Genomic DNA, 24,833 nt, shown 5'->3' with positions numbered 1-24,833 from the left:
TAGATTTACGGACATTTCCGAAATCTTCTGTCCTTTTCAGTATGCCTACTACCGGAGGAAAAATAGCGCAGCGTAACTAGTAACTGATGAGAGATTCAACAGAATGTTTTCCAAAATAAAAAAGAAACCATTTATCTTTTCAAATAATCTTTAAATTCAAACCCTAAAACACATATTTTTGCACTTTCTCGTTTTTCTGTTGCATGTTGTATCCGAGTTTCAATTTTTCGAAACAAGGTTAGGACTATAAGCCTAATTCTGAAGGTTAGGACTGTCTGCTTCGAAAGCCTCAATCTGTTTTAAAACTTATGTTCATTTATGTATATTTCAAAGTGGTGCACTCTATTTCGAAAAATTCTTGGCCGCCGTGGAATATTAATCACTCACATATAGTTCTTGGAAAATATCTGCAATATCCATGGGTATTGCGGGAACTGCTATCTTGCACTGTTGAGCCTTGAACTGCACTTTAAACGGCAGAGAACTGCCGATGAAATTAAACTTAAGTTAACTCAAGATTAACTGGTAGTTAAGGTTTATAATACGAAGCAGAACGAAAAACTTAAGTTTAAACTGAACGTAAGGTTTAAACGGTGTTTATGTTCGACCATGCCGAAATGTAGTAATTATACACCTGGTAGCAGTCCTTTAATGCATGTCATTAAAGTACACCTATTCATTAAAGTTCAGGTTTTCGATTATTCTCGGATATGCAATCGAAAGACAATTAGGGAAATGTCACGGAGGCTGGAAATCCAATACCGTCGCAGAAGGTTATGTTCTGTTACTATAATAATTAGCGTTAATTGTAAATAATGTACAAATAAATTCAATTTTTCATCTCGTTTTTCAATTCTAAATCAATTTCCAGGTTATATCAAGACTAATGTTCTCTAGGTTATATCAAGGTCAATGATATTCGTGCCTCGGAAAAAATCAATACATTCGCGTCTGCGCACATCTCACAATAAAGGTCAGTTCCGTTCGTCACTTAACATAACCATAACATGAAAACTTATGAATAATTTCAAGTTAGAAATATGGTCGAGCATAAAAAGTCGTATGAAACTTGCCTATAATGGTAATTAAGACGCTCGTATGAAAATTATGAAACTCGCTTGCGCTCGTTTCATAAACAAACATACGTGCGTCTTAATTACTACCATTATAGGCTCGTTGCATAATGTACTATTATAATACTGGCCCTTAATGGCATTTTATTGGCAACATAATGTACAGAATATTTATCACCCCTCGGCTGTGGTGTGAGAGATACACGCTCCTTAAAATTTCCCGTTCCTCTGTCGGACTCTATATAAAAAATGGCTCTAATATATTATGGTCGACGATGCATGTCCAGAGATTAACACCGTATATAAACTTAAGCTTCAAATTCTAGCACTGATTTTCAATGTTGCTGTAATAATTATTCCAGCAGGAGTTGTTAATTAGCGTAGTGACAAGCTAAGCGATGTTTAATTTGCGCTATTAATCGTATTTTATGAATTTTCTATGCATGCGATTTGAGGAATAGGATTGCCTGTTCAATTATAACCTCTTTACGTCGCTTAAAATAATATAGAAAATATTTGGTGCATTATTAAAAAAATATATAATATATCTCGGGCTATAATGAAATATGCATAGCACCACGAGATCTGAAAGACTTATAGATCATAGCGAAAACGAGCTTAAAATATGATGTACAAACAGCTATGATTTTGATCCGATCTTTATGTCTGAGTTCGTTCATAAATCCGTTGGTTGCTAATGAAACGCGCTGCGATGCGTTTTTGTTCCCAGGTTGATATGGTCGTCACTGTATAGCGAACCCGCATGCTGCCCGGACCATCTCAATGTGGGAGGAGGGGCCCATGGTCTATATATATCTACCGCGGCGCGAATCAACAAACAGTTCTCGCGTTCGAGAGCGTCGGCACATTGTTGGACTTGGGATGGCACGCCTCATTCTGAAGGTAACGTCTGTCAACTGCTTTTGTAATATCGGCGTGTTTCGTAATTTTGTTATAGTTCGTGCTGGTATAATGATTTGTGGCTCTCTCCATTATTTCAGAGAAGTGTTGTTAGTTCTACACATTTATAGCAATATTTATTAGTGTTTTCGGGGGGAGGGGTAATTAAGAAGATTCGAATAGGTCTACTTAAATTACTAGTTAAATACGAAAATATCGTTCAAAGATATTAATTCAAATAATTTGCCAAAATAAATGGGATTCATTAAAAACGAGTGTAGAAAAATGTGCATTTTTATAAATTTGTGCAGTACACTAAAATATTTTCAGTTTACAGAATAATGTCATTCATCTGAATATGACTTTATGACTTTCGAAGGACAAGATATGAATAATTAAAGAAATCTGTTCCAAAATATGACACGAAAATAAAAATAAAAAAAATATATGAAATAAAAATTCCATGGTATTTTTGTTCCTGTGCGTAAATATATTTCTACATGACAAACTAATATTACGAACGTTTCATACTTAATATAAATAGTATACATTTTGTTAAATAGAATGTTTAAATACGTAAATTATATTAATCAGACAAACGCTTTCGAAAAATTGTACGCTAATTAATCAAATAAAAAATGATGTATGCAAATTTATGGAGACGAAACAAAACTATATAAATTATATTAGAAAAATGTTCCATTTTTGCTAATTATAAGTTACATACAACGAAATAATATAACAAGACATTTTTCGACAGAAAAATAGTCCATGATATTTTATTATTGTGGGCAAATATATTTGTACATGACAAATTAATATTTCAAGTGTAATAATAATAATAATAATAATAATAATAATAATAATAATAATAATAATAATACTTTATTGTCAGAACAAAGATACATATTATTTTTTTAATATAAAAACACTCTAGGACCCCAAAAAGAGTAAGTTACTCAGGGGGCATTCCACATAATGTTAAGATATTTTATTAAATAACAGAGTAAAAAGTAAAAAAAGAAACAGGTATCACAATAATTGAACTTTAAATTTTCTCTGTTAACAGCAATATTTTAATTGAGTTTTTGTAATAAGGAGCATAATATGGAATATTATTCCATATAGATATATATGGTAAATTAGTATTTAAACACGTTAATTATATTGATCTAATAAATATAAATATCTGAAGACAAAACAAAATATAAATTATATTAACGAACTTTTCAATGTATCTTAATAGCTACATACAACAAAATAATATCAGAAATTTTCGAAAAGTAAAATGTTTGACTGTTTTTGGTAAATATATTTCCTCGTGGAAAATTAATATCACCGGTGCCCAACTTCATACATGTCTATTTCAGTAATACAGCATTTAAACACGTAAATTATATTGATCTGACAAATGCTTTTCAAAAATAATATCTTAATCATTAATTAAAATTTAAAATGCTATATGAAAACTTATGAAGACTAAATAAAAAAATATAAACGATATTCATAAACGTTTGAATGATTGCTAATTGTCAAATGTAACAGATTAATGACACAAGAAACTGACATAATATTGTTTTATTAATTTGATACAAAACATATAAATGATATTGTTCAGAAGAATAATTTCGAAGGAAAACGCACGAAGTAGGCTAAATGAAATGTACTAAATATCCCATGCAAATTTGACAGAAAACAAGACAACAAATAACAATGTGCTGATGTTTATTTTAATGAGTGAAAATATTCAAGTAACTAATTAATACTATATATATATATATATATATATATATATATATATATATATATATATGGGGCTGAGAGGGTTAAAGTTACAGGAGAATGGAGAAAGTTACACAACGCAGAACTGCACGCATTGTATCCTTCACTTGACATAATTAGGAACATTAAATCCAGACGTTTGAGATGGGCAGGGCATGTAGCACGTATGGGCGAATCCAGAAATGCATATAGAGTGTTAGTTGGGAGGCCAGAGGGGAAAGGACCTTTGGGGAACCCGAGACGTAGATGGGAAGATAATATTAAAATGGATTTGAGGGAGGTGGGATATGATGGTAGAGACTGGATTAATCTTGCTCAGGATAGGGACCAATGGCGGGCTTATGTGAGGGCGGCAATGAACCTCCGGGTTCCTTAAAAGCCAGTAAGTAAGTATATATATTAGATCATATATATATGTTAGATCATATATATATATATATATATTAGATCAATATATTAACAAAAATATAAATGACACTAAGCAGAAGATGAAATTCAAAGAGAACGTAAACAATTTATACAACATTTGAATAACACGACTCTAAAATTTCTTAAGAAAAGGCACTGGACAATATGATGGGTGAAAATAGTTATTTAAATAGTTAAATTTAATTCTTGTATATATGTAATGTGAATTTGATTGGTAACCTGGTCTGTCAGGCAGATGTCTCCATTCTTTATGAGAAATTATTATTAATATTTTTAATGTGTTAAATAATATAAGTTAAGCTAATTTATTTTGTAACAAAAATCACATTAATTTGAAGACGAACTTCAATAGAAAATTTATGAATAATTCATCTTTTTTCCCCATAATACGACAGAAACTTCATCAAGTCAATGCAACTACAAAGATTAATTGCTGATGGGTTTATAATGTTACTCCTGAATTTTACTCATGGTGAGTAAAACGTAGGAATCATTCTATATAGCTGTCCTGTTTCTAATCTTATATATAAAAAACTTTCCGTAAGAACGAAAGTTGTCCACCGCTGTGCAGTACCGGTTAGCATGCCTGACAGTGGAACGAGCGCGCCAAGGTTCATATCCTGGTTGGTACAAGTTACCTGGTTGAGGTTTTTCCGGGGTTTTCTCTCAAATCATTAAGAGGAAATGCTGGGTAACTTTTAGCGCTGGATACTGGACTCATTTCGCCGGCATTACCACCTTCATTTCATGCAGGCGCTACATAACATTTGTAGCTGATAAAGCGTCGTAAAATAAATCACTAAAAAAACGAAAGTTTATAGGGGACAAATAGTGGAATATTTTCAACGTGTTTTTAAAAGCTATGCTTTTCACTTATAAATGCTGTGTCAATGAGTTTGTTTCTTAAATACAACTATCTATTTTTTTTCTCTCTGTTTTTGGATTCTTCAGGTTACGAAACGTAAAAAAGTAATGTCACTTTTTCCATTCATAAGTTTCAATTCGTAAAAATTTCCTCAAAATTGTGACCTCAACGTATATGTTTATAAGAAAGAGAAATACTTCATTGTATCAATTTATCACTTTGGAGAACATGGAGGCCAAGAATTAAATAATCATGCATAAAACCTAATTAACAGGGAACGGATTTATATGGACTAAAAATATATGAAATATGTAAATATATATGTAGTTATTTTTACCAAAATATGGAATTAAATATGGATTTTTACCAAAATATGGAATTAAATATGGACTTAAAATTATAAAAAAATGACTATGTACGTTAAATATTGGTACATTTTAATCAAACTAAACAAAAAATATAATGGACGTACCTTATCTTCCAATGTAGTTTCAACAAAACACAATTTTTATTGTCTGTTACCATAACAATAGGTTACAAACATTTCTTTCAAGTGCTGAAAAGTGAATCTTCTTCTATTGTCTCTGAGGATAGATTTATACTGACTAAAAGAGCGTTCGACGTCACAAGAAGTAACTGGTACATAATTCAATTTCACAATGTCTGCTGGGGATAAGTCCAAGTTAATCTTCACTGTTGATTCACCACTCATCACAGCAACAACCTTTTGTAGTTCTTCATATCCAGGGTTTTTTGAAAGTACAGTGTCCACCTTAGCTCTTACTGCATCTGCAACTTTACCTCTACCACGATTCAGTTGTTCCACAGTACTATTTATAATTTCAAAACTTTCAGATAGTGAAAGGTGCCTATTTTGGAGACTTTTGAGCGTTTTTATGATGCATGAAAATGTATGCTGAATGTGAGCTAAGTCATTCTTCACACTTATGTCACAGGTAACTGTTTTCGCAGTATCAATTGAGACTGCATCTTCAGAGTCCAATGCAAGGAGAACATTGTTAATAGAGTCTATATGTTCGGCATAATATTCAACTGCTTCTAGCCATGTACCCCATCTAGTTAAAATTGGCTTTGGTGGCAATGGAATTTCAGGGTACATTTCTTTCAACACGTTAACTCTACTGGGAGCTTTGAGAAATACTTTTTTCACTGATGAAATCAACAAATCTACTTTAGGGAAATTGTCTCTGACCACTTCTGCCACACGATGAAATGCATGCGCCACACAAGTAAAATGAGTCAATTTAGGATATACAACAGATAATGCTTGTCCAGCTTTGACCATATAAGGGGCAGCATCGCTAATAAAGAATAACACATTATCGTACATAATACCCTTTGGCCACAGGATACCCATAGCTTCGTTGAACAGTTTAACTATAGTTTTGTTATTGCACTTTTCTAGAACATCACAATGTAAAAGAATTCGTTCAGAATATTGTTCACTTAACAAACCGATAACTACATTACCAACAAGTCTACCTTCTTTGTCGGGAGTCTCATCAATGGAAACCCAAATTGAACTATCTTTAATTTCATCTCTTATCTTCTGTATTGTCTCATCGTAGATGGATGGAGCATACGTCTTCCTAAGTGTTGACTCATCCGGGATTGTATGTTGAGTATATTTTTCAAGGAATTCCCTGAAGACCTTATTCTTTAGTTTGTAGAGAGGAATATCAGCAGAGATGAGAGAACGGCACAGGTCGATGTTAAACTCAGATCTTACATTCGATGTTGTTGGTTGTGTTAAAAACAATTGTCTCTGCTTGGAATTTAGTTGTTTGTTGGCCTGATGTTTACTAGTTGTAATGTGTTGTTGCACCAGGAACTTTTGTGTAGATGATACTGCACACTGACACAAATTACAAAATAATATTTTATTGTCAGTTGATAAACCATCTTCTTTAAATTCTGAAATGTAACTTGTTAGTTTTGATTTTAAATTGACTGAATGACGTACTTTTGGCATATTTACCGTCTTTATAGTATGATTTACAAAACTGAACCTATGTGTACTCTGACTGGCATTTAACTGTTGAGCTGCACAACTGAAGTCTGTTAAAAATTTTAAATTAAATTAATACAGTTTTGTAACTTACTTTCCCATTGTTGATAGGACTGCTAATTTTCAAATAACTCTGATGTTAAAGGGATTACTGAACATGTGTTTAAATCTCTATTGTTGAAATGTATTTTCAAAAGTTAATGGAATTTTGTTTTGTTTTATTGTTAAACCTAATATAATATGGACTGTTTTATATGAAATATGGAAAATATATGGAAATTAACGAAAATATGTACTAAACTCTAAAATATGGAAAAATATGGAAAATAAAAGTAGGATTTTTCAACCCTACACATTGTGAAACATAAAGATAATGCAAAATATAAATTATATTAGCTTTATAAGTAAATATGTATTTACATATAAATCCTTTCCCTGCTAATTAAATACAGCAGAGTCCGTATAGGTCAGTTTCTGTCAGATGTGTTTCCACTTCACTGTGGGCTAAAGCAAGAAGATGCACTAACACCTTTACTTTTTAACTTTGCTCTAGAATATGCCATTGGGAAAGTCCAGAATAACTGAGATGGCTTGGAATTGACCGGGTTACATCAGCTTCTTGTCTGTGCGGATGACGTGAATATGTTAGGAGAAAATCCACAAACGATTAAGAACAATACGGGAATTTTACTTGAAGCAAGTAAAGAGATAGGTTTGAAGTCAATCCTGAAAAGACAAATTTATGATTATGTCTCGTGACGAGAATATTGTACGAAATGGAAATATAAAAATTGGAAATTAATCCTTTGAAGAAGTGGAAAAATTCAAATACCTTGGAGCAACAGTAACAAATATAAATGATACTCGGGAGGAAATTAAACACAGAATAAATATGGGAAATGCCTCTTATTATTCGGTTGAGAAGCTTTTATCATCCAGTCTGCTGTCAAAAAATCACAAAGTTAGAATTTATAAAACAGTTATATTACCGGTAGTTCTTTATGGTTGTGAAACTTGGACTCTCACTTTGAGAGAGGAATATAGGTTAAGGGTGTATGAGAATAAGTTGCTTAGGAAAATATTTGGGGCTGAGAAGGATGAAGTTACAGGAGAATGGAGAAAGTTACACAACACAGAACTGCAAGCATTGTATTCTTCACCTGACATAATTAGAAACATTAAATCCAGACGTTTGAGATGGGCAGGGCATGTTGCACGTATGGGCGAATCCAGAAATGCATATAGAGTGTTAGTTGGGAGGCCGGAGGGAAAAAGACTTTTGGGGAGGTCGAGACGTAGATGGGAAGATAATATTAAACTGGACTTGAGGGAGGCAGTATATGATGATAGAGACTGGATTAATCTTGCTCAGAATAGGGACCAATGGCGGGCTTATGTGAGGTCGGCAATGAACCTCCGGGTTCCTTAAAAGCCAGTAAGTAAAACCTAAAATAATATTCATTAAACTGGGTTTTTGAATTCATTAATACCAGCATGCTTAGGCCATACAAACATACATACATACGTACACGCATACACATATAGGTACATACACAAACGATGACTAAAGACATTAAATTGTTTCGGTATTGAAGAATGGGATTTTTTGCTCAAGGGTTTGTTGTTACGTCAGTGATTCTAAATGGCCTTGTATTCAGTCTGGTTTCATAAACAAATGCGTCCCCGTATCTGCCATCTCGAGTAGCCCCACCTTCGAAACAGCCCATTTCTAACATTTTTCTTGGAAGCTTCGGAATGCTGGCTTGCTGTTTTTTTTTTATTGATACGCCGAAGCAGAAGAAAAAAAGAGTCGCAGTTCCTCGAGTCGTGAGTGAACGCAGATCTCGTAATATTGGGGATAACGTATAGAAAATATAGTAAGGATAAGGTGATCGTACTGCATCAGTCAAGCAGAATTATTTGATGACAGCTCTAGGTAAAAAAATACCCGCATCACAGAAAAGCAATGAATATTAATGTGATGTAAGATCATAACACACTATACGTGGCCTCTATGTTATCATATATATATATATATATATATATATATATAATTTGAACTGGTAATGGAAATTACGGGAAAACGGCTGGATGGATTTTAATAAATGACCCCTCATTTTGAAGCTTGGAACTCAAAGTTCTTCAGAAAAATAGTAGTTTTCATTGAAATGTCAATTTTTTAACATAATTTTCCTATTTTCCAAGATCCATCTGTCGTCAGTTTTGAGAACTAGTTAATTGTATTTCAGAATAAAACAAAACACAAACTACAGTAAACAATATTACACGAAGGCCATGATCTGCAAGAATGCTGACATATTTAGAGCTCAATTTAAATTGGTTAGCCTATTAAAAACTTAACTTACTAAAAATAATTTACAGGTTCGATTCTGTGGTGTGTAATTTTCTGGGTACAGCTGTGTACTGGGTATTAAAAACTACAAAACTTGAGATGGTTTGATGACATTATTACCATTATAAATGAAATATTACTGTAGTTAACGCCATGATGTGACTATTTTTCATTAATTATACATATTAATGCTATATTGATGATATGAAAGTGAAACGTTTTGGGGTTATATAAGTAGATGTAGAGAATAACTTAAATTAGATTTTGATTTCTATATTTTACTGAGTGGCGGCTATATAGTATATATAGTATATGTTACTGAAAGCTATAACACTTACGTAAGATAATAATATTATTAAAAATCAAATATTTTTATAGTTATTAATCAAGTGGGATTGAGTCTTTTTCATATACTTAATGGTGGTGTGGTGTAGATATTTATATGCGGTGTTCTCTTCAGTATTGGCTCGAGAGAGAGTATCTTTTATTATTATGGTAGCAAATAACTTTCAGAATGTCTGGTATTCTTCATTGAAATTAAGTCTGAAAAATGTTTATTTGAACGTCTAATGGACTTAGTTTGCAGCATTTGCTGCACAAGCTACTAGTTTTATTATAATTTTATTGTTGGAAGTTATGAATATTCCTAATGCGCAAAGAGAGTTTTTAAGAAACAGGTGGGTAATTTAAATCTGAAGTAATACAGCTCATTGTACTTCAATTTGTGATTTTCTATAAAGTTTATTGAAATAACTGACGTTTCGAAGATGCATTGTAGGTTGATCTTCGGAAAATGAAAAATGAACATGCCCGTTCTCATTAACTCAAGAACAACATTTGAGTGTAGTGTAGCCAGTTTTGGCTCGAAAATTTCCTCGGCCAAACAGGAAAAAATTACTCAAAATTTCCTCACCATGTCTGCGAATTTTGAATTGGCATAGGAAAAGCCGGAATGCCGTGTAACAAATGGTTTGATCGGAAGCAAAACTGCTGTTTTGTCCATTATAATACCATAGTCTAGTATATACAGTCACGAAGCTCAATACTTAATAAATATGCATCCATAGATAGTTGCTAACCGCCAGGATTGCTACTATCGCCTCATCACAGACCCTTTCCCTAGCAGACGATAAATTTATTGTACCGCTACTTTCAATGTCGTGTTCTTTTGAAAAAATTAACGCTTTCCTTCCACTATTGAAATATGAAATACATAAGGTTTATGTATTATTCGTATTTTCATAGTGTATATAATATTTTATAAACTCGTGTTCTTGGATCTTTCGGAAGAAGGATAATTCTGACCTCATTTTCTTACAATTTATAGTATTACAAACGTCTCCTTATCCCATATTATTATTCAAATTATTGTATTTTAGCCATTTACAGTTATTACAACCGATAACGAACATTTCACACTTTACACAACTTTTCACAACAATGCGAAATACGGCACAGTCAATGCCTTTTCGATCTAGACCAGGCCGTTCGTAATGTATGTTCGGGTTTTCCATTTCAGTGTATGGAGCTCAGTGAAATATTATATTATAACTTTATTGCGTATGATTGCTAAGTTTTATTTAGTATAATGTGTCCGTAAGTCCCGTTTACTTCTTGTTGCATAAAATGTTGCAGAAGTAATTTTACAAAATTGTGTTATTTTAATGAGAAGAGAATTTTACATGTTAACATAATCTGTTCGCATCAACATTTTAAGTTTAGAATGGAAGCTATTTTCAGGTTTAATAAAGAAGAGTTTATATTGTAATTTTAATTTACCACATCTACCTTCCTCACTTGTAGACAGAAAATTTACCATGCCACTCCTATGAAATTAGTGCACGTACGATTGTGTTACTTCGTCTCTTAGGTAGTAGATAAATACAATAATTCAGTACTCAATTTGTTTTAGTATTAAGATACAGACAAATTGAATGTCCAGGATATCATACATGACATTATGTTTAATTATAATGTATAATTGCGAATATAGGAATATACGTTAAATATAGTAAACATAACCTATAATTTCCATATGACATAACATACATATCATGTAATGGCAGGGCATTGGAGACCACTAAAATTAGACAGAAAGGGGCAATTGGTACAGTAAACATAACCTATAATTTCAACATATTTAAATATCCGTGCGGTGCAACTGAAAATTACTGAATCGTGCATAAATGTATGTACAAGAATTTTGCTATATTTAATCGAGAAAAGGCAGGTATTACTAATACGAACAATGTAATTTTCGCACCAAAAATAATATTACACCTTAACTCACAAGTGAATTATGTCTGAAGTGTCTCATAATCATTGTTTTAAATTTTATTAATGCAATTACATTACATTTTAGAGAAATATATGTTACTCTTTATGTCTTTATGCATCCCAACTAATTTATATGGTTGAAACGCCGCCCTTCATAATCGGGTTAAGCGAGTCGCATGGACTGCCTTACGGCCTGTATTAGATCACGATGGCAGTGGCACAGTCTGTTGTTCCTAGTACTCACAGCGCTCCAAGCGGCTAGCAACTATCGCGAGAAATGCAAAAAATCATCTCAAGCTTCGTAATTGTACATTACTAGACTGTGATAATACCATAAAACTTCCATCGTCTCCCTCTCTTTTTAGGATAGAAAGGGATTGCGATAATGCACTTGTGGGTTAGTGATCGCAATTTGAAACAGAAATGCGCATCTTGTGATGTCGGAAATAAATAAAATTGTAGTTAATTTTTACTGACATCATTTGTCTTCCATTAAAATAACAATCCTGAAAATAAATCATTACAGCACATGGTTTTATTTACATGTAATTTTAGACTGAAAAATGTTATATTAACGTAAATGTCAATGCAGAAAGTGAAGGACAAATTACGTCACTGCCCGATCTCTTACCTTCCCCTCCCCCTCTTCTGTACTCAGCCACAAACACGCGACACTGCGCTGCGTTGCAAAATTTATTTTAACGATTTTCGCAATTATTTAATTTAAATTCAGTAGAGCAGTAGAGCGTTGCAAACATTGGGCAAAGTTTATTTTTTCCCTTCTTATTGGTGCTCCATTCAAGCAAAAGTGTAATAAAAGTTTTGTTATATTTAAAATATAGAATCACCTCTTAAATTTTGGTGAATCGATCCTCTTCCACCCTGTATACAAAAAAAAACTAATAACTAATACTTGGAGGCAGAGTGTTAATAAGCAGAGCATCAATGTCATTGTTCTAAGCATGTTCTAAGAATATCGTATATAAAAAAGAGACCAAAAATAAAGTAAAGTAGAAAGCATAAATCTGACAGTATAAAAAACGCAACGTAATCAAATGCATTTCAATATAAATAAACGTGCATATTATATAGCACAGCACGAGGAAAAATTATTTTTAAAAATGTCAAAACTGTTCTGCCATCTGGTGACAAAATAAGAAAGAAATAAAGTCACTTTTAACACTTTTTAAAAAATATTGGCATTATTCGATTGTTTATATACTATCAGGCCATCACTGGACTTTTCCTTCTTAAAGAAGTACAGTGGACTCTCCTAAGTTCGATAAAACAGAATTGAAAGTTCAGTCCAATAAGGATAGTGGGTATAGCAGGTGAAATGAGAACAAATTCTTATTGGTTATCCATCAACGAATACAGTACTGTACTTGCATTTCCTGCCCGCCCAGAGACTTGTGTATCCGCTTCTAGTACCACAGTGGGTTTCGACAGTTCCGTCCCACAAACGGCACAATTCTCAAACAGAAAAAGGAGAATTCATTAATTTAAAATCAGTGATTAAATATGGATGTCCTAATCAATAAAATATTCTGTTTTCAAGTATCACTACAAGACACAGAACCAATTCCCAATCAAATGGCAAACCCAATTCTTAGTGCCCGTATAGGGGAGTGTCTAATTCTCCTACGTAAGCAGTCGAACTATAGGATGTCGAACTTGATTTCTGTCGAACTTAAGAGCTTCCACTGTAATTCACTGAGTAATACATGAAGCAATTCAAAATTAAACACATCATGGAATCAAGCAGCCCACTAAAAGTGGATGTTGTTTCATTAAAAGTGTCAGACCACTAGGATATATGAAACAAGTAAGAGGCGACTTCTTGAAGCAATGAAATTAAGTGTTCTTTAAATATGGAGTAAGGATTTATGTTGTAGACATTTTAGGTATAATTATATTCACGAAGTATTTGTGTGTTTAAAGTTCATAAAGCTGTACATTTCTTGTAGGGCAGGATAGTCTGTATCTCTCATAGTTCTGCAAATTGCTAGTTGAATACTATCAAATCTTTGAATGTAGAATCTATGTGCATGTGCCCAAACCTGACAGGCATATGAATTGAATTGGTTATTTGAGAAACCACACATGTCCTTAAATATAACTTTTTGAGAAAACTGCAAATAACTGTCTGCAGTTTAGTTATGTACGTTCTTATATTTTTAGCATAAATTTCTCATATGAATTGCAATACTTCTAGATGTTTTAAAGAAACGTTTAATTATATTAAAGAGTGTTAGGGTGTCCTGAAGTCCGTGGACATGTGTTTTTCTCAAATACACGAAATGTTTTCAATAACAAATTACAAGAGTTTGTATTCATTTTGTGTGTAACTAGACACTAAAAGTTATTTAAGTACAAATATAGTACATAATATATTTTGTCCGTCATATTACAAAATGAAAAAAATCTAAAAGGTTTCAAACTGAAAAAAAAAAACAGATAATTTATTGAAGTTCTTCAGATGCACCTCGAACCCACGCCCGAGCGCAACTCCGGATCAGAAGTCAAGCGCCTCTGCCGACTGGGCTACATCAGTGGCCACTGTTGTATTGTGGCAAAAGATGACGTGCATAACTTAATATTTTTCTCTCTAACCCATTGTTATGAAACATGATTACTTACTATGATTTTATACAGTCGTTCTAAATACAGTATGAATGCTCGCTCCTGAGAAACTGCAAATATATCATATTTTGTCTTGAAGACATAGAAACCTAAATAAAAAGTCTTAATAAAGTTTGTTCGAATCTCAGTAGTTGCCGCGTAATTGACTATAAAGTCTGAATCCAAGTGTTTTCAGAAAACATAGTAGTTTCAACTATAATATTGCAAAAGACAACTGAATTTATGTTCAGAAAAACAAACGAATAATCTGATGTTATTTTTGGCTGATTGCGTCATAAATCGTCGTAAGTAAATAAAAATTAATAAATTAATTTGTAGCCTGTTAATTATTTAATATTGTCTCTGTTTTTAAGTTAAAAATCTGTTTATTTGTTTATAAATTAAGACCACATTTAATTATTACAATTACTATTGAGTTATAAGATTTCAGTTTTTAGCTATTGATATCAATAACGTACTGAATTCTCTCTCTTAGATGGTTGTTTTCTGCTTTAATGTGTGGTTTAAAAATTATTTATTAATAATATAAAAACAATATGCTTCTGAAGAATTTAAAATTATATTTTCTGTTCTGAAAACATGAAAACCTTTTGTTTATAGTTTAAACTTAAGAATTTCGAAAAATTATGCGACTTTTTTTTTTTGTAATATTTCCAGTATCTACCGTTTACATCCAGTAGCGTCTATAATAAGAGAGGAGTTGAGGCAATGAAATCGGACATGGCCCACCTGAATGGGTAATCAAGTAAACATTTACGTCACATTTGTTTCTAGTTAAATATATGAAGGGTTGGCGGTAAGAACGATGAGGGTCCATAAAATAAATTTTTTTAGTTAGAGGTGCCATCTATTGGATTATGTTGAGAACTAATGGAGGCTTACATGGTTATTACAAAATCTTCAGGTGCAATAAAAAAATTAAAAGTAAATAACATTACGCATACGTATTGAAGCAGTGTTTTAGAATTTAAAATTCATTTTTCTCTAAAGTTTGTTATTTGGACCCTCATCGTTCTTCCCGCCAACCCTTCATAATATGTTAATGGATTTTCCTTCTTCTTTATTCGTAAAATATCTCCAAATGAAATAAAACTATGTACAATACTATCTTAATGAATTATGCTTGTATAACATAATATTATACAAATATGTATCAATATTGCTTAATATCTGTAACATCTTTAGTAGTGATTTATTTTTCCATATCCTAGTTACTGAATTCTATCAAATCATTACATTAATTACTATTGGCGTTGCAATCACATAAGAATTTCATAGATTTTAAATGCAAAATAGACATAATTTTGTTACAGAAAAATAATAAATGTATTATATCATTGACTCAGCTGTTAGCATTAATTAATATAATATTTATTTTTTTTATTTTTATAGCTACCTATAGTATTTTATCAGTGTTGAATAAGGAGAATCTATTACCTTGTGTTTACTAGAAGCAAAGCCACTGATGTGTTTACTCATACTTACTTACTTACTTACTTACAAATGGCTTTTAAGGAACCCGAAGGTTCATTGCCGCCCTCACATAAGCCCGCCAGCGGTCCCTATCCTGTGCAAGATTAATCCAGTCTCTATCATCATACCCCACCTCCCTCAGATCCATTTTAATATTATCCTCCCATCTACGTCTCGGCCTCCCTAAAGGTCTTTTTCCCTCCGGTCTCCCAACTAACACTCTATATGCATTTCTGGATTCGCCCATACGTGCTACATGCCCTGCCCATCTCAAACGTCTGGATTTAATGTTCCTAATTATGTCAGGTGAAGAATACAATGCGTGCAGTTCTGTGTTGTGTAACTTTCTCCATCCTCCTGTAACTTCATCCCGCTTAGCCCCAAATATTTTCCTTAGCACCTTATTCTCAAACACCCTGAACCTATGTTCCTCTCTCAGAGTGAGAGTCCAAGTTTCACAACCATACAGAAGAACCGGTAATATAACTGTTTTATAAATTCTAACTTTCAGATTTTTCGACAGCAGACTGGATGATAAGAGCTTCTCAACCGAATAATAACACGCATTTCCCATATTTATTCTGCGTTTAATTTCCTCCCGAGTGTCATTTATATTTGTTACTGTTGCTCCAAGATATTTGAATTTTTCCACCTCTTCGAAGGATAAATCTCCAATTTTTATATTTCCATTTCGTACAATATTCTGGTCACGAGACATAATCATATACTTTGTCTTTTCGGGATTTACTTCCAAACCGATCGCTCTACTTGCTTCAAGTAAAATTTCCGTGTTTTCCCTAATCGTTTGTGTATTTTCTCCTAACATATTCACGTCATCCGCATAGACAAGAAGCTGATGTAACCCGTTCAATTCCAAACCCTGCCTGTTATCCTGAACTTTCCTAATGGCATATTCTAGAGCGAAGTTAAAAAGTAAAGGTGATAGTGCATCTCCTTGCTTTAGCCCGCAGTGAATTGGAAAAGCATCAGATAGAAACTGACCTATACGGACTCTGCTGTACGTTTCACTGAGACTTACTCATAGCAGTCTTAATTTTATTTAAAATGGGCAGATAATTTTATTACTGGTTTCAATGGATCAGTTATCTATTATCTATTATTTTGCAATGGTTCTGTTCTGAAATCTATGCAGACAATACTCATATCCCTTCCTTTCATGCGGGTCCAAACCAACACCCTTCACTCCTCAGTCACTCCTTCTACTGACCAGACTATCTACCTATCGATTTAAGTTCTTCGTTATTTATGCGTCCGGTTTGAACAGCCACGGCTAACATTTGGATGCAGTTTCCGAGGCAAACCAGACAACCTATTGAGGTCCAACACAAGCCTCATTATCTGGTCGGTATCCAAGATTATAAATGTCGCGTAGATATTTGAGCCATAGGCTATTGATGTAGCACACTGGCCAACATTCTTTGCGAAAGTCGATGCTACAAGAAAAATTTCACCGCTGTGAATCCTGCTGGCCTTGAATTATCATTGAAGAATTTCTGAAAACTGCTTCGAGCAGCAAAAAGGCGAGATTATTCCGAAGGCCGTTGTTGCAATATTTTTAATTGTTGTCCGCCCTGAATTATTACCAAAGATAAGAACGCCGTTGAGAGAGCACTTGCATCGCGTCCTCTTCATTTCTGTCTGAGTATCATTTGTTAATGAAGTGCAGTAACAGACTGTATATTTAATGCTTGAACCATGAATGGAGACTCCTTAAGAGGAAAGTTAATTAAGAGCGAGTTTTGAAGTAACTGCAACTTAAAGTGTGTGTGACTTTTTTATTGGTGTGCAAAGTAATGGATTCGTAAACATATTACAAGAAACCAGATATACCGCCATATTTACTTGCATAATATTTCATGTGACTGATAAGCCCTAAGCTCTGTCATGAAATCTGTGACTTAAGGCTGGTTCACAATAAACCGGGAACGGAAACGACAACGAGAACGAGAACGGAAATAAAGTTAAAATAAATGTAAATAGTTAATTGCGAATGCTCACATTTAATAGTAATATGCATTACAAGAGCGGTATGTTGAAGTTTTCATGTTCGAGGAAAAGTTTGAAAAAGCGAAACGTAATTAAGCTTTTTTAATTTCCGAGAATTGAAAGAAAACATACCGCTCGTATATCGTACATTATTTTTTGCGAAGATCGTTTATTACATACCTGAAAGAGGAATTTCTAATTAGTTAGGATGAAATCTCCATCTTGGTTTCTGTTCAATGACGGCAAATTTGCAAAAAAAAAATATATATATATATCTATCTTCAACATTGTTGCTTTAAAATCTTTTCTGATCCACACCTGTGGAGTAACGGTCAGCGCGTCTGACTGCGAAACCAGGTGGCCCGGGTTCGATTCCCGGTCGGGGCAAGTTACCTGGTTGAGGTTTTTTCCGGGGTTTTCCCTCAACCCAATACGAGCAAATGCTGGGTAACTTTCGGTGCTGGACCCCGGATTCATTTCACCGGCATTATCACCTTCATTTCATTCAGACGCTAAATAACCTGAGATGTTGATACAGCGTCGTAAAATAACCCAATAAAATAAAAAAATAAAATCTTTTCTATGTTTACTATACTCCAGCAGGCCGTGATATACGTCTGTCTTTTTTCCCCCCCAGTCTATAAATGCGAACTTAAAACAAACGGTAAGGTTATGTAATTATTTATTTTTCATTTTAATATTTTAACAATATTATTTATATAACATATTGCAGTAATAACATCGGCATCTGGAATCTTGTTGATTTTTTCACGGCTTCCTTAATGTTACTTGCATCACGAATGCAATAACTTTAGTGGAGTTGTAGAGTTAACTTAATTTTTGCAAATATTTAAAAACAATAATTAACAGTGCAATTTAGGTGAAATTGCAGTGGTAAGTTTCCAATTTATAATTATTACTATATTGAACGTCTCTAAAAATAATATGTTAAAAGCCTAAAGCAGTAAAATCAATATGTCACTTAAGCGGTAAGAAGAGGGAAATTGTTATATGTGTTAGGTTGGGAATACTGAATGTGGAATTTTAGACTTATCGCGGATTACCGCAAATACGCACGATCTCGCACAAATATATTTATTTTAACAACATTTCCGTTCTCGGTCTCGTTGTCGTTTCCGTTCCCGGTTTATTGTGAACCAGCCTTTACTGTTAGAATTATGGAGTTCTGTGCAGAGGTCAATAATAACATAAATTATTGACAAAATTTCGGTATCGTTTCACACCACACAAGGAAGAAAAAACGTACAGTAGTGGCAAAAAAAACCGGACCGACCCTTGTAGCTGATTTCAGAGCCATGTTCACTCCAGAGAACGATAGACTGGTAACTAAGACTTTCGTGGTTCGAATCCTGCCTGGGAAGGAAACTTTTTTTTTGTTCCTTATTCAAATTTATTCCCAATACTTTTCGTTTGCAGCGATATTTTACTACTTAGTTAACTTATTATTCCCAGAACATGAATTTTACCAGCAACATGTATTAGCCTACTGTAAATTCCAACGTTATAAATGAAAATTTGCAAAGCCTCTTGATGTAATAGGGTCCAGGTCTTTAATACCTACCAAGACATGATCGAACTAAACTCTTTGCTTCTTTAAGTTTTTATCTCTTTTTGTACATTTTTTGTGTTCCAAGTTTTATATTGCATGTTTTACGCGAGGTCCATCAAATCGCCCACTCTTTGTCTCGCAAACCTGAATTCCTCGTCGATTTTCGCTCTATTTAACACCTGAGTGTAGCCCACTCGACTGGTAGCCTATATGTTTCGCACGTGATTGCTTGTTCAGATAAAATATAATAACAGCACAGTGACGGGCGTGTGGAACTTGTACACGTGTGAATGTGAGTGACATTTGTCAGTCTCCGCAGATCTCTAGAGATATCACACCATGAGGGGAGTGCCTGTGAGAAAAGATATTTATTTATTCAAGCATAATATTTACCCTATTGTCTCTTCGAGCCAGCCCCTTTAACTGCAGGATACTTCACTCCCACGGAGGTGTTTTCTAAGCAATCACGAATCTTTATCGACAATGTAAAGAGAATTTAGTTATTAAATAAACTAAAGTTCAATTTCTTTTTCTTCCTGCTCTATACAGAATAACACATAGGCTACATTCATTCATTCATAGTGTTCTTCCCAAGGACAGGTCTTTCACTGCAAATCCAGCATTCTCCAGTCTTTCCTATTTTCTGCCTTTCTCTTTGACTCTTCATATAACCCATATTCTGATATCTTCTTCTTACTCGAACTCTTCTCCCGTTCACCATTCCTTCCAGTGCATTCTTCACAAGGCAGTTTCTTCTCAGTCAGTGACCCAGCCAATTCCTTTTCCTCTTTCTGATCAATTTCAGCATCATTCTTTCTTCATCCACTCTTTCCAACACAGTTTCGTTTCTTATTCTGTCTTTCCAATTCACATGCTCAATCCTTCTCCATATCCACATTTCAAATGCTTCTAAGGTACCTGGGGGTATTAAGGCCCTACATGTTATAAGGCCCACTACCTAGTTTTGCCATTAGTTATACACTTTTGCAAAGAGAGCAACAGCTCTTAAGACCTATTTCTTCTTGCATTCGAGTGAGGCATAAAGAAATTAGATTCTCGTTCTTGTTTGTAACTGACTGGTGGCAACAAGTTATGTGTGATTATTTCTGCTTTCATTATAAAATTTTGCAAACTTTAAGTTGATATTTAATCCTTTTACTGTGTGTTATTAATATAATATTAAATGCACGTTATTGTGTAAACATTAAGAAGTTTGGGGCTACCGTGAAACTTTCGCTAATGAGAATATGAGCATTCCATAAATTAAAATTGGCGCGAAGTAACAGAGCAGAAAATAAGGACCGTGAAATAAATACGTAGAAACGTCCACAAGTTCATAGAAGTCCCTGAACTATAAAGTTCAAACTCTGAAGCACAATCTTTTGTGCAAGAAATGAAAGAAACGAAAGACTGACAATTCCTAATGTAGAAAGAACATTGGATGAACCATCAACTTCAGGATCTGTAAACATCCAGGGGGCGCGGATGTATTCTGTCTGCGAAGAGAATTGTTGTAGATATACATGTGTGTCTCTCTTGTGAATGTTGGGTGCACGATGAATGTGTAGGTCTCACTGAGGAAAAAACTGAAGACTTTGTATGCCCAAATTGTGTTCAATACTTATATTCCTTATTTTGGACCTTATTATCTGTCACAGCAGGATATAAGGCCCAGTGACATGATGTTAATTTTCATTGCTCACAGCATTTGTGTCTGTTTAAATATTTCTTTGAAGTAAAATATTATAGCATAACTATAAAAGTTGCATATAGAGTGTTAGTTGGGAGACCGGAGGGAAAAAGACCTTTAGGGAGGCCGAGACGTAGATGGGAGGATAATATTAAAATGGATTTGAGGGAGGTGGGGTATGATGATAGAGACTGGATTAATCTTGCACAGGATAGGGACCGCTGGCGGGCTTATGTGAGGGCGGCAATGAACCTTCGGGTTCCTTAAAAGCCATTTGTAAGTAAGTAAGTAACTATAAAAGTATGCTATTCCATTATTTTAAAATTGCTAAACGTCTTCATTTCAAAGAAAGAAGTTTTATTTCTCAGGTGGGTCTTATTACCCCCGGTTACCTCAGTCGCTTCTCTTTGCCTCGTAATGTCTATGTTTCTGCCGCATACAATGCTACACTCCACACGAAGCACTTCACTAGTCTCTTTCTAAGTTATTTCTCCAGAGTTCCGCGGAAGATGTTCCTTTTTCTATTAAAAGCTTCCTTTGCCATTGCTAATCTCCTTTTGACTTCTTGGCATCAGCTCATGTTACTGATTATAGTACACTCCAAGTTCATACTCTACAAATTTCTAATAGGCCTACGTACAGCAATAAAAAGGAAAGTTTTATTATAGCTTGCAATAATACAGTCTTGATTTCCCTTCTTAAAATTTGAATTGACAATTGAAGAGTGCACTAAGATGGACTGTAATAACTAATTTCTGACGTGTAGCATCTATATTCGACTTGTACTAATGCAAAAAATTCAAAGATTTTGTGGAACGGAAATTCGACTTCGGTTGCCATGGAAATGCCTACGTCATATCCGACAAAATGACAATAAAAATAAGTCCATTCCAATATACAATTTCAAAGAAGTATCATTCAGTTCTGCTTTGACATGGAAGCGAAACAGACGCATGCACAATACATGAGTAACTACAGAAAGTTAATACAAGATTGTTATTACTTATACGCAAATGGATAAATAACAGTAACATATTTTATGTCACAGTATCATATGCTTATACATAGTGTACCAGTTAATTATTATTAGTCCCAGCTCACAACAAATCTTTCACTATGGTTCATTTAAAGTCTATCGCAGTTGCCAATTATCACTTTAAGATTGCAGAACTCGCGATTACAAATCAAATGAGTGGTCGCATTGGTCTGTAGCTGCTCTCGATGCCGAGATATTACTGAGAAAGATAGCGCTAAGCGGTTAATTTTATAGGAAACTTCATCGTCCTTACGCCTGTAGCGAGGGAAGGTAGTGTCATTGGCGTAATCACACAAGTTGGATTATAGCCTTAACTACTAATAGAATTAGAATTCGCCTTTATCTCGTAGCATTGTTACAGTAAACGTTTGAAATTCTGACTTTTTTTTTTATTCACCACGGGTCCCGGAACGACGTATTTTTCGTCAAGAATCTACCGTCACGGCAGATCATTTGTGAACCTAACGTATTACTATTTTCCTTGTCCAAAGTTTAAGATTACATATGAAAATAAATGTAGGTACTTCTACTAATTTCTCATCAGACGCATTTTTTTATTTGTATTGACATTTTTATCCTCTTTAAGAAAATGTGTTGTGGGCTTTCTTTTTCACCCTTTTATTACTACTTCGAAACGTCCGCCGCTGTGAAGTAACGGCTAACATGCCTGGCCGTGAAACGAGCGGGCCCGGGTTCAAATCCTGGCTGGTACAAGTTGAGGTTTTTCCGAGGTTTTCCCCTCAACCCATTAAAAGCAAATTTTCACCTTTGTCCACCTGGCGTTTGGATTAGTAATACATGAGTCATAATCAAGTTCAAGTGTAATAAGTGTAGCCTACAGTTTGTTTGTTTTATATTTTCAATTCTGAAAATGAGTAGCACTAAAGGTATGAGATTGCAACGAAAAACTTGAAATTATCAAAGATGTGGAGGAACATGCAAAACGTGATGCATACTATTAATGTGCAGTATATCGGATAACCGATTAAGCAAGACAACTGATATGTGTGTAGTGCGTGCGCATGCGATGGGTTTGAAATGCGTCCTGTTCCAAAATTTATTTATTTATTTATTTATTTATTGTTAATTGAACTGTATTTATGTTGAATTTGTCGTGAATATATTTGTAGAACGTTTTATTTTTGTAAAATTTATGTTTGCTATATTTTTGTTTTATTTTTTAATTCTATCTATCTATCTATCTATCTATCTATCTATCTATCTATCTATCTATCTATCTATCTATCTATCTATCTATCTATCTATCTATCTATCTATCTATCTATCTATCTATCTATCTATCTATCTATCTATCTATCTATCTATCTATCTATCTATCTATCCATCCATCCATCCATCCATCCATCCATCCATCCATCCATCCATCCATCCATCCATCCATCCATCCATCCATCCATCCATCCATCCATCCATCCATCCATCCATCCATCCATCCATCCATCCATCCATCCATCCATCCATCCATCCATCCATCCATCCATCTATCTATCTATCTATCTATCTATCTATCTATCTATCTATCTATCTATCTATCTATCTATTCAGTCAGTCAGTCAGATTTTTTTATTTTTATTCATTTATTTTATTATTTATTTTTGCCTTTCAAAAGTGGGATGCGCAACTTACTAGAGGGCGTTGGGCATTAGAGGAACTACGGTAATTTATTTAACAATAATTTCAACTATAAAGATTTTGAGGCGTCTAAATTCTATGTCGATGAGAAAGCGCCGACAAATTTTGTCTCAAACTCTATTTGTAACCGAGTTCTTTTACATGCCGTAAATTTACGACATGGAAGCCAAAGCTCTATTTCCTTCCCGGTAGAAGCCATGACGATTTTATCGCCCAATAAAATTAATCGCTTTCGATAGTTTTTGAACCCGCTGTTCTCGAATCAGCAATAGTGAGTTTACAGTAAAAGTTAATGCAGAGGTATTCAGAGGAAATCTTCCACACACTCCGCACAAAGTTTCACTTCAAACTGTCCACATTTATACCAGCTTCAAGTTTAGTTTCTTTGTTGAGAACCGGCAGTTAACTAACTGAGCTATGGCAAGTCCGAGACATCAACTATATCTAGACCTCCAAGTTAGCAAACCTCGCGTATTAAATTTCATGACGCGTGGGTTGGAGTTATTTGTCGGGAGAGCTGATGCGGTAATATGTGCATAAACGTAGGAAACAATTTATTCTATCTTATACAGTCTGCCCTGACAACCTGTCATGGGAGAAGGCTGCTTTCCTAAAAGGAAACAAGCTGTCTGCGACGGTCATTTCCTTATTTGTCCATGAAAATTACGTGAAACGGAAAGCAAAATGCTCACTAAAATATAGTAGTAACTACAGTAGATAGTGTTTTCTTATCAGGAGACTGACGTTTCTACAAACTGCATAAACACCGGGTCGAAATTTTAACTATACATAGCTACCATGTTGGATTAGTTCCGAAAGTGCCCACCGCTTTGGAGTAGACCTAACGGTTAGCACGTTTGATCGCGAACGAGCGGGCCAGGGTTCAAATTCTGGTTGGACCAGTTATAGTGATGAAAATCTTCCGAGGTTTTCTCTCAACCAATCGAAGGGCTCTCGGATTCATTCATTTATTCATTCATTCGCTATCATAATTATACTTCCCTCTTTCACCATCACCTCCGTTTCTTTCCTAGGTTTCGGGCTTGCTCCGAT

At 34.1% G+C, this 24,833-nt stretch overlaps 1 protein-coding gene across 1 annotated transcript in view; it reads left to right on the top strand.

Moving 5' to 3' along the window:
- The first annotated feature begins 1,821 nt into the window (after positions 1-1,821).
- The window catches only part of LOC138716162 (uncharacterized), a 56,440-nt gene continuing 33,428 nt past the window's right edge, over positions 1,822-24,833 (top strand). The window contains exon 1 of the mRNA XM_069848993.1: positions 1,822-1,976. Coding sequence (XP_069705094.1) covers positions 1,857-1,976 — 120 coding nt within the window. The 5' untranslated portion in view covers positions 1,822-1,856. The remainder of the gene's footprint in view (positions 1,977-24,833) is intronic.

Source organism: Periplaneta americana, chromosome 16 (assembly GCF_040183065.1).
Source record: "Periplaneta americana isolate PAMFEO1 chromosome 16, P.americana_PAMFEO1_priV1, whole genome shotgun sequence".
NCBI classification, from domain to species: Eukaryota; Metazoa; Arthropoda; class Insecta; order Blattodea; family Blattidae; genus Periplaneta; species Periplaneta americana.
This window is presented reverse-complemented; position numbering and strand designations above follow the sequence as displayed.